At 26.7% G+C, this 12,807-nt stretch overlaps 1 protein-coding gene across 2 annotated transcripts; it reads left to right on the plus strand.

The window, feature by feature from the left end:
* Positions 1–2,473: 2,473 nt before the first annotated feature.
* Positions 2,474–12,182, plus strand: LOC113374319 (the record flags this gene model as incomplete). 2 transcript variants are annotated; one of them, XM_026614433.1, is given in 13 exon segments in its annotated part: positions 2,474–2,968; positions 3,035–3,278; positions 3,356–3,574; positions 5,866–6,011; positions 7,225–7,352; positions 7,426–7,525; positions 7,626–7,860; positions 7,936–8,139; positions 8,200–8,369; positions 8,454–8,693; positions 10,546–10,765; positions 10,846–11,039; positions 11,650–12,182. In XM_026614433.1, coding segments are annotated over 13 exon segments (3,086 nt in total), but the record flags the coding sequence as incomplete, so codon positions are not given.
* Between the last annotated feature and the right edge of the window lie 625 nt (positions 12,183–12,807).

Below are 12,807 nucleotides of genomic sequence, written 5' to 3' on the forward strand. Positions count from 1 at the left end.
AAAAAAAAAAAAAAAAAAAAAAAAAAAAAAAAAAAAAGAAATTTTCCAAAATCGATTATTTGTTAAGACAAGCAGAAAGTTCTTTGAATCATTTAAATCGGACGCTAGTTCTCTCAAAAACTTGCCCTTTTTTACATATTTAGATCCGTATCTTCAAAATGGCTGGGCCTGCCCTTGCCAAAAACTAATAAACACTTCTCCCAATCATTACTAATTGAATGTTTTTAGATCATTCAAATCGGATACTCCGTTCTCTCAAAAATACGATTTCTATTTTCTGCACTCTTGGCTCCGTATCTCCAAAACGGCTGGACCTGCCTTTGCCAAAAAACTAATCAGCTCTTTTCCCTATCAATAGGAATCGAATGTTTTTTGAACCATTCAAATCGGTTGATCCGTGCGCCCTAAAACGTGACTGGAAATTTGTATCCACACATACATACACACACACACACACACACACACACACACACACACACACACACACACACACATCCATTTTTTCTGAGGTATGCCAAAACGTTCAGAAACCTTCAAAACGTCGAGAAATGTAAAAATTTTCAATTCCGATTTTCGGCCCATTACAATAACTTACCCTACGGGAAGTTAAAAAGGACAGATATGATGAATAAGTATTTTTTTAAATTTTATGCATATTTTTTTATTTTGTGGGAATCTTTGTTTTTCCTGAGAGATTTCTATTATATTTTTATTGTAAAAATTTTAATTAAAACGATGCAATACAATTTTTCTGACAATTTTTTTTTATTTTGAAGATCCTATTATATACATATATATATTATAAATTCTGAAAATGTTATTGAAACATGTATAAATTTGAAACATTTTTTAATCATATGCAATTAATCATTCTCTCAAAATTATGACTTCGTTTTTCAAATGTGTGAAATATAAACTTTGAAATCAATGTTTGCGGTTATATTACTGTTTCGTGTAATGACTTGAGCTGATATTGAGACACCTTCGATACATTTATATTCAAATTTACAAACCTTCAAATAGAATTATCTCTAAATATATACCACACATTCATATTTCTCTCTTTTTCTGTCAAATGCTTTTTAACATTATTGAAAAATTAATCTACATGAAGTTCAAAAACACTACATTGTTTAGCATGAAAGTCGTATACTTTTTATGGGCATCAATTTATGATAAATATAAAATTAAATTTTCATGTATAGTGTGAACAGGGCCGTGCCTGGGTATGTGGCACAGCAAAATATCAAATGTGTTCTCACAAAAAAAATTGGCTTATAAATTTTATGTTTTCTCGACATTTCAAGTCATTCTTGATCGTTTAAGACAAAATTTAATAAAAAGTGTGTATATGAGCTAATTTTTGACTTTTTGCAAACGTTTTCTCAAAAACGGTTAAATCGATTTCTGTAACTAGATAAGAACTAGCGTTTGCCAGTTATGTGCAACAATCGGCCATGCCGTTTATAATCAACAGAAAAGTCTAAAAAAATTGTACACGTTTTAACCAAAAATCCTGCGTCGATTTTAAAAACCCAGAAACTATTCGAAAGATATCATTTGGAAATCGTCCTGATTAGTTTTGGAGATCGATCGGGTCGTTTCTTCGTATTTAATTGTTAAATATTTTTTACCGTGATATTTAATATTTATTTAACTTTATTGGCGATAAAGATCATGGTCTCAATTATACCTAAATATTTCGACCCTACAATAAGTTGTTTTATTTTAAAAATACTATCAAAGTTTCATCTTTAGTCGACGTGTCCTTTAAAATACGCAATCCTATATGAAAAATCAATTAAATTAAATAAGCACTCGTGCTGGTTACTTCTGCCAATTTTTGGTACACGTTATGAATTCGCAAATTGATTTTGAAAATTCAAAAACCATTACAAAATTACTATTTGAGAATCGTGCTGATTTTAAGTTTTGCCGCCTCTTAATCCAGCGGTCTTTTAATTTGACCGTCTTTTAATTCAGTGGACTATTAACACGACCGCTTTTTATTATGGCCGCCTTTAAATTTGCTCTTTTTTTATTTGGCCGCCCCTCGGCCGCCTGCACGCTGGCCAGGCACGGCCCTGAGTGTGAAAGATTTCTCGTGCAGTGCTCAAATGAGCTATTATTGAAAATAGTTCTTTAACTAACCAGGGATGATATGCATGATATCAGGCTGGTTAGCATCTATGAATAATAGCAGTCATATTGATTTTTACTGTGTTAATAACTGCTTTGTGAGTAAGATATGTACAAAATATTATAAAAAATAATAAATTAAATTGCCATTTGCTGTATACCAAATTCTACTTATACTGAAGTATTTCATATAAAAAACGAAAACAGCATAAATAGTATAATTTTACTGAGAACAAAAACGAATGAATTTAAAATTTATCTTCACTGAAAATATTTTACAGATAATTGTTAGTTTTTGTTATTTTATATGATTAATAAGAATTATTATTTGCAGTATTGCAGATTAACAATGATTTAAATGGTCCAAATAATTGGTCCAGTGATTGGATCACTGTACGTAATGTGAATTTTATTAATAGATATGCTATATATAGAGCAAATTTGTTTGATAATTGTTTGTTGTGTAATGTCAATATATGCAAGGGAGAATTAAATATTTTGACGCATATAAAAGGATCTAAACATGAAAAAGGATTGAAAAATGATGATAAAATAGACTTAATTAGGCCGTTTTTAAATCGACTTGATAATTACATGAAGGATGACAATGACAACATATTGCTTTCAAATAGAGATTTCATATTTCCTTATTCTAAAAGGACAATTTATTGCAAACCATGTAATAAGGAAATTGATGTTAGACAAAAAAAAATATTCACACATTTAAAAACTATGGATCACATATCACAATGCGAATCTGTAATCAAGAGTAGTTCGGGAAAATTGACACTTTTGAACAGAGAAGTTTCATTAGAGAAAGATCACATAGGTAATTTGCTGTCTGATAGAAATAAAATCATGTATTCTAATGATTTATTTGCAAACATCTCGACAGGTGTTATGAAAGTTAGTTCTCATGATGCATTCAAAAATAAACAGGAGATTGAAGGACAAAACATTTGTGTCAGTTTTATGAAAAGTAATGTACCAAATAATTGGAATCGGATAGATTCTAGAATTGACCTAGTAGAAGACAATAACATATTTATTGATGACAGCGTTAGTGCTTTCATTAAATGCATTGAAAGTTCATGGGCAATTGTTAAACCGATGTATATATATAATAGAATTTTTTTTAAGTGAGTATGAATTAAATAAATAAATATAAATATTATAACTAGTCAATATAACTATATATTTTTTTTATATTTTTTAGTTTTACTGATGGTATATATTTATGTACTTTATGTAATAATGATATTGATGTTTCTGCCAATGTTTTTTCCATAAAGAATCACTTGGAGAGCATTACTCATAGAAATAATGCATTACTGGTAAATTTATCACATCGATATTATTGTTATTTATGCGACTTAATGATTCAGAATGAGAAATCATATTCAACTCATAAATCACAAAAGGCACATAAGGAAAGGTATGGAATGTATTTGTACTATAACAATTCATTTTTCTATTATTTTACTAATTTTGGTATTTAAATTATTTATAAGTGAGTACTAATTTCACTGAAATGTTTGTTAATTTGATGTGCATATATTCAATGATCATTTTTGGCTGCCAAATATAATTTTTTTCACACTTTTTCTCCGAAACCGCTGGGCCTACCACATGCACAAACACATACATCATTTTTTTCTAACATGTTAAGAAATCTTTGAAACGTAAAGATATGCAAAAAAATTTGTTTTTGAGATAACAAGGTATATGATTTGAATGATTCAAAAAACAATCAATTTGTAATGATTGGGAGACGTACTGATTAGTTTTTGACAAAAATAAGTCTATCTTTTTCGGAGATACGGAGCTATAAGAATGCCAAAAATTGTAGTTTTTGATAGAACGAAGCACCAAATTCAATGATTCAAAAAACATTTTGCTAGTATTAAAAGTTTGAAGAAACTATTAGTTTTTGATGAGAAAGCCAATTTTTTTTTTATTACGAAAAAATAGTTTTTTAAAATATCGAAATTGAGTCGAATTTTAATTTTAATTCTAATTAAAATTTTAAATCTCACTTATATACTTGAAACAAATATTTTTAATTTTGCAATTCAATTTATATAATTCTTAAAGTAATATATTACACTACGTATTTATAAATATGTAACATATTTCTAACTATGTAAATGTCCTCGACTTATATTTTCTCTATAAAATAAAAATAATGAAAGTTACAGTGTTTGTAATAATCTATTTGAAATCATTTAAAATTTCTCTATTATTTTATTACATTGAGTATTCTTCGACGGCGTTGTTCCAAAAACGGCTGAACCGATTTAAAAAATTAAAAAGCCATTCCATGTACCTCTACAAAAGACTAGCGTTCATTAATTTTGCCCGATGATCGGCCTAATAGTTTTTCTATGATTGAAAGTTCTGAATCCTGAATGGATTATAATGGTCCGATTCGATTCAGTGACTTAAAATTTCAAAAAAACATAAAATTTGAAAATCGGATTTTTTGACGAAAACGTCAAGATAGTTAAACTATTTACCTAGTTTTACTGCACTTTGAGTAATAAAAAACAAATTAATAAATATTTAAAATCTTAATGAAACAAGTGATTTATCTATATCAAACGATCAAAATAATATTGAATAATTGTCTTCTTTATTATAAAATATTTTAAAGCCGCAGAATAAGCTAATAGTTTGTCCAAATAATACCATTGTTTTGATGTATTTTTTATGAAGATTTATTCTTTAGTTAAATATATTATATTAAGACTGTCATTTAGTATCTCAAGTAATATATATATATATATATATATATATATATATATATATATTTTGTATGATTCTGAATTTGATGTTGACATATGTATTAACAAAGTCTAATAATCGGGCATAACATCAATAAAAAACATGAATTTCTTTCAAAAATTTATTTTAAATCCATACGTTTCGGCTATAATCCTAGCCTTCATTCAGTGGAAACTAAAAATAAAATTAAAAACTAAAACAATTGAATTGGAGTGAAAAGAAAAAAATAAAATAGTAATTAGTACTTACAATTAGTTGATCTTAGTGTTAAATTGGAAAATTATTCTATATATAATATTATGGATTATTAAAATTTTCCAATTTAACTACTTTACTAAGATCAACTAATTGTAAGTACTAATTACTATTTTATTTTTTTCTTTTCACTCCAATTCAATTGTTTTAGTTTTTATTTTTTTTTTTAGTTTCCACTGAATGAAGGCTAGGATTATAGCCGAAACGTATGGATTTAAAATAAATTTTTGAAAGAAATTCATGTTTTTTATTGATGTTATGCCCGATTATTAGACTTTGTTAATATATATATATATATATATATATATATATATATATATGTATATGTATATGTATATATATATATGTATATGTATATGTATATATATATATATGTATATGTATATGTATAGTATGTTAGCGAAACATATTATTCGAATGAGTATGTTTGAATGTCGCGCGTGTCATTCTGTGCGGTTGGCTACAACAGACGTGTGTGAGCGAGTTCAGGCGGAAGGGGCAGAGCTAGGGAGTGACAAGGCGGAGTCTGTCGTAGCATAGAGATTGAGATAAGAGAATTTAGATGAATATAGATTTGATGAAATAAATGTTTTGCAAGGACTACTGCACCGTATTTTATTTGTTCAATTTATGTAAGATTCCTGATAAATAAATAATATTAGTATCTCAATTGATTTGGTTTTATAGGTTAATTTCATACTTTGGATGTAAAAATAAGGGCCTATTTTTCAAAGACTTAGTTTGTCAAGAATGTGGTTTAATAATTTTTTCTAATGATGAGGGAGCATTACCTAAACATACACCCATCACTTTCAAGTTTAATGATACATCAGGTAAGGTTTTTTCACATGTGTATAAAATTTATCGAAAGAAATATTTTTAATATCATATTATTTACTTCAGAGTTGCAATTATTATTTATCTAATATATTCATAAAGATTTTTTAAAATTATTTTTCACATTTCTAGACCTTATATATATGACATCACTGATTGGCTTCACCAACCCTATACAATATTTTTTTTCATATTTTTTACATTTAAAATTTATATTTAACTGATGATTTGTTTCTGTTGAAAATTTTATACGATTCAGTAAATTCATATTAACAACTTTAAATTTAACTTCTTATTTATTACGTCGCTATAATATTAAACGATTTTTATAATTGATAAGAAAAAAATTTAATTTTGGAAAAAAGTTTTACATTTTTCCAAAATTTAAATAAATTATTAACTTGTTAAAATTATTCCAAATTATTATTATGGTTTATAACTTTTGTTAAATATTTGTACAGAATACAACTTGAAGATGTTTAATATTTTTTTTCATCTAATATTTTTATAGCCAGTAAATTATAGTAACCTTGTAATACTGAATTTTGCACAATTTCATTTATTACTATTATTCAACCATTATATTTTTGAAACTTATATTTCAGTTAATTATTTCTAGAAGTTCTAGTTTTTTTTAAAAAAATTGGTTTTTATGGTAAAAATTTTAATCATTATGGGCCTTCTAGTTTTTGAGTTTAATATACGAAAGTTTTTTCAATTGAAAACATTCTTTATACAATATGAATTTTTATGGGCCATATTAATAGTATTTAAAATGAAAATATCGCATTAAAATATTACCAAATATTTTTTTGTGTTTAAGACTATGAAAATAATTAGCGATTAATTTTATTTAAATATGCCGCTTATTAATGTTAATAATTAGTTTTTTTATGATGGTTTCATTTTATTGCTTATGTTTTTATTTTATATTACATAAAATTAAGACCTCTAATTAATGATATGCAAAATTCTGTAAAATACAATTATAATTATTCTTGTTTCACATAAATATTAATACATTGTATTTTGTTATTAAAATCATTAAGTATTCTACAAAATATAGGTACTAATATTATTAGTTTACAATAAGGAATATATTGGAACTGTAGGTTCTAAATACAAATGGTCAGCATGAAAAATTTACTGAACATAACTTTAGAGGATCAACTTTTGTGCATCTCATTGTGTCATATTGTATTTTTATAGTAAATACAAATACAAAAATTGATGGAAAAGAAATAATGTTTGCTGCTATGAATGAATTACACGGAAATGCATCACATATGAATGGTGGCTGTTTAGGAGTCCGTGAAGATAATTTTTATGACAATGAAGTAAGTGCTGTTAATCAAATTAAGATTTTATCACTACTTATATTCATGTATCTAATATATATAATTTTTTAAGGCATTAGATACTATTACTAAATACTATGTAAATGATGGAATGGATATAGGCTGTGTTCCAGCATTTTCAAATGAAAAGATTGCTGTTCCGTTGATGAATGGTAATTGCAGTAGTTTTGACTATTTACACTTTCAGTCGATGTTGAAAATAATATAAATATAATTTATGACAAAAGCTAATTATGCAATTTTTGATGGTAGAATTAATTGCTTCTGATAATTCAGATTTTGGAGAAGAATATGAGCATGGTCAATTAGATAATTTAAAAATTATTGAGAATAATGGAGTTGAAGCAAATAATGGCAATGACACTGAAAATGTAAATGTGACAAATAGTAAAGAAGAAACACGTAAATTAGAAGAAATATTTTTAAAGTTTTGGGACGATTTTGATCTCAGTGATAAGAACCTAAGTTTAAATAAGCAAATTTTCGGGTTTGTATCAAACTATTTTTTTTTATGTATGCTATAAGTTATCAAATAAAATTTTAAATCTAAATTGTTTTTCAGAATAATTGACAAAGGATTTTTAAAATGTTTATTGTGTCGTCATAAATTAACTCTCAACAAACGAGGTGTTCTTGGTCATATTAATGGAATGAGCCATAGAAGAAACCTTAGCGAATTTCTAGAAATTCGTCACTATTGCAGCGTATGTAGACTATTTATACAGGACTTCAATTTGCATAAAATCTCATCAAATCATATTTCTAAGTAAGATACAGTGATCTTAATTATGGTATATAATATACTTTAATTTAATTTTGAATTTAGTATTCCAGATTATAATGATGACTTTAATAAAGATAATCCTCCTACAATGAAACATGAATGCAGTGAGTGCCGCGTTATATCATACTATCCAGCAGGTACCAACTTTGAACACACACATTTTGAATTTGAATTCTCAAAGGTTATTACAAAAGGAAAAATTAGTTCCAATGGTAAATTCATTAAAACTTGGAAATATAAGTATTATCTAAACCAAATTTTATATTAGAAACAAAATTATGTTATTCAATTAACAGCAAAAATTAGAAAAAAAATTTTGACTTTAATCGAGGATGAACAAGTATTGAATGACTACTCTGTTAATTTAATCAAATTGGCAAAAACTGCTGCACAATCGAATGAATTGATATTAGCTACCTGCACCATGCTGGAGAAAAATTTATCAGTGTTCACAAGCTGCAAAGCCTACCCTTTTGGCTCTAGAATGACTGGTTTAGGATGTGAAAGTAGCGATCTTGACATTTTTTTTGACAGTGGTAACATTTTTGTATTACTATATGTATGCATACATATATATATATATATATATATATATATATATATATATATTTATATTTAATTTGAGTTTGAAAGTCGGGCGTTACATCAATAAAAATAGTATGAGAGTTTTTAGAAATTTACTTAAAATCCATCCTTCTATACTTAATTCAGTGGCAATCAATATAACTATAAAAATTAGAACTAAATAATATGTAAGAAATGGAAATAAATATCATAGAAAAACAATAATAATAATAATAAAAAACACTTACAATTTTGTATCATAATATAACAGATGAGAAGACAGACAGTGGTAATATATATATATTTTTTAAAATCACAAATGGTAAAATACACAAATAAACATGAATAACTCTTAATAAGTTGAAGAAACTATGTATTGACTATTTGGAATCTAAGATAGAAATGTCACATTTTTTTTTGAAGCAGTTTTTAAAATGTGTTCAAATTTCACAAGAAATTTAAAAGGCGATGGGATTTTGTCATTTTTTAGGAAATTTTGACACGCTATATAGGAACCACGTGTTTATTTCGTTCAGGGCCGTGTTGTCGAATCGTTTGTTTATGACCCTATTGTTATGCAATCGCAAAAACAACCCCTCAGCGAATTTCTTTTAGTTACGTTCTCTTCAAAATGTAAAATTTTTGGGTTGAAAAAATCTATATTATAATTTAAATTATTTATATGCTCGGTTAACATGGTTATGAATTGTTTGGGATTTTTTGAGTTATTTTTATGTTGATAAAGGCGCTGACTCAGGTTTTGGCTAGTTCCTCCGATATAAAAGAGCTCACAAGTAGAACTATTAATCTGATATACTAAGTTCCTGAGACGGTCAGAATTAAACATAGATTTAATTTGTGTAAAAATGGAACTGAGGGTTCTATTGCAATTACATACGTCTAAACGGTTTTTATGGTCGGTGATTTTGTTTGTTGAAAAGGTAGTTAACCGAGCATGTAAATAATTCAAATCATAATATAGATTTTTTTAACCCAAAAATTTTAAGTGAAAACGTAATTAATAGAAGATTCGCTGAGGGGTTGTTTTTGCAATTGCATAACGACAGGTTCATAAATAAACGATTCGATAACACATCCCTGAACGAAACAAACAGGTGGTTCCTAAATAGCGTGTCAAAATTTCTTAAAAAATGACAAGATCCCATCGCTTTTTAAATTTTTCATAAAATTTGAACACATGTTAAAAACTGCTTCAAGAAAAAATGTGACATTTTTATTTCTAGACTCCGAATAGTCAATACATAATTTCGATAACTTGTTAAGTTATGTTTATTTATGTGTTTTACCATCTGTGATGTTAAAAAATATATATTTTACCACTGTGCACATACTCATACAATGGATTAATAATGTTTTCATATGTTATATTAGGATACAAAATTGTGTTTTTTATTATTATTATTATTATTATCATTGTTTTTCTATGAAATTTCTTACATATTATTTATTTAGTTTTAATTTTTATAGTTAAATTGATTGCCACTGAATGAAGCCTAATATGCTAGCCGAAACATATGAATTTTAAATAAATTTCTAAATCTATGAAAAAAAAACTATTCAATTGAAGTTTAAGATTAAAAGTTCGGAAAATAGCTATGAGTAAAGAATCTCTTGAATATTAATTTGTATATATGTGTCAAATTTATTGTAAACAATCACAATTAAATGTTTTATAAATGATATAACTTGAAAGGTGTTCTACTATAATGACAAATATGTTTACAATTAACATTAGTAGTTGTAGCATGGTTGTAGCATATAACAGCATATAGTTACTTAGCTATTATTTTTGTATTATTACAGGTTCCATGTATAATGGATTACAAAACCAAAACAGTCAATTTCAGAATTCGTTAATTGATGTATGTTGTGAGGTGTTAAAAAAATGTGACGAGTGGGACTTTGTGTTCCCTGTTACAAAAGCTAGAACACCAATTATTAAAGCATTTAATACTGTATATAAAATGGACTGTGATATATCTTTTAGAAATGGCTTAGGTGTTGAAAATACTGTCATATTAAAGTGAGTAATATTTTTGTTATGGACTATTGTTCCAATTTGCTCTCTACATATTGTTTTTTTGTAAAAGTAATTTTTTTCAGGCGAATATTAAATGATCAACCTATAGCAAAGCGCATGATATTAATTTTGAAACATTGGTTAAAACTAATTAAAGTTTCAATGAATGGGTATGCTATAGCATATCTTGTTATATTTTATCTTCAGCTACAAAAGCTCATTGTACCTGTATGGCATATGACTACAGGAAGTAGTCATGAAAAAAAAATTATTTGCGGTAAGTGTATATTCAAATTGTACTGCAAATTTAGCTACAGATATATGAGTTGCTTGTGCGTTATAATTGGGAAAGGCAGGGCACAGTGATTAGCTTTAGGATATTAATTTATGAATTATTGGATTCAATCTTCTTTGATCGAAGATGTAACCCGTAGGTTTTTTCAATCCATAAATGTGGTCACCTCATAAATGGACAGTATTTTGGGAAGCACAAAAAACATATATCACCTTTCAAACGTTACTTATGGATAATTCGTCCAAACAACTGCACTGCCAGAAAATTTAAACAATTGCACTGCCATGAGTGCAGTGCAAGTTGGGGATATCACAGATTTTTTCACAGAGATATTTTTATTTTTACATTTTGTTTTTTTAAAATTCGGAACTGTCAGCATACGAATCAGTCCAGAATTGACATTTTTTTACAATTTATTTGTACAATATAGGGTAATAATAAAGAAATCGACCAGTATAATTGAAAGGGTAAAATTCGTTTCCAATTTAGTGTCAAAACATTATCACAAAGGAATCTCATTTTAGTAAATATTTCATAAGTGTCCACATTTGAGGACATTATTCAAAACTAAAATAAATTAATTTTATCTCAGGTTGGGAGTGCCAAGTTGTAGACTATGTGGCTTTTCCGAAAAGCACTGAAAAATTATCGAATTTATTGCGTGGTTTTTTCAAATATTATGGAGAATTCAATTACTCACAGAATGTGATTTGTCCATTATTGGGTCAGATAGTTAATAAAGAAGAGTTTGAAGATTACATGTCACTTCCTCAGCAATTTAAACCATATATAGATCATTGTCAACGAATTTCAAGGGCTACATTAAATGATTTCGATTCAAACGATATGGATTCAAACGATATGAATTCAAACGATATGGTGTTACTTGATCAGTTATATTATGGACCCCTAAAAACTGATGCTTCAATGTGTCTTCAGGATCCTGTTGATTTGTCTCATAATGTAACTAAAGGTATTCGACCTACAGATTTGGAAAAATTTAAAATTATGTGCGAGTTTTCTTCATCCATTATTGCCACTAAGAATTCAAGTGATCGTGCGGATAATTATATTGATGAATAATGAGCTGCATAATAGTTTGATTGTCGTTTCAAGCATACAAGTACGACCATTACTGTTGTCGACAATAATATTTTATAAAAATGTTTTTTAATTTTACTATTAATTAATTTTAATATGAATAAATTTAAAATTTTATAAATGAGCCATATTATTTACTTCAAATTATTTTTTATTTTCTATTTTGGACAAAATGTCTGTATGTACGGTTTGTATTTTATTATAGTCTTGGAAAATGCTTTTACCCATTACACCTCAATAAATACCGAATTTTAAGTATCTGGCATGAATTTCAGTTGCTGCACCTATGTATATATATATATATATATATATATATATATTAAATTTTTTATAATTTTGATGTTGAAATATGTGATATTCAGTTTTCAGGGCAATACATCAATTAAAAAATTTGTATGACTTTAAAACATTTTTATTTTTTCCATACGTTTCGACACATAGTTTTGTGTCATCTTCAGTGGACTATGTAATTGAATTAATCCTAATTATTTCATATTATAAATGTTCACAATGCACAATCCTAATTATATCATATTATAAATGTTCACAATGCAACAAATAAAAATGTTTTAAAGTCATACAAATTTTTTAATTGATGTATTGCCCTGAAAACTGAATATCATATATATATATATATATATATATATAT

This window comes from Ctenocephalides felis, unplaced genomic scaffold (genome assembly GCF_003426905.1).
Source record: "Ctenocephalides felis isolate EL2017-DRISC unplaced genomic scaffold, ASM342690v1 CF-g0.4_SCAFFOLD_01708, whole genome shotgun sequence".
NCBI classification, from domain to species: domain Eukaryota; kingdom Metazoa; phylum Arthropoda; class Insecta; order Siphonaptera; family Pulicidae; genus Ctenocephalides; species Ctenocephalides felis.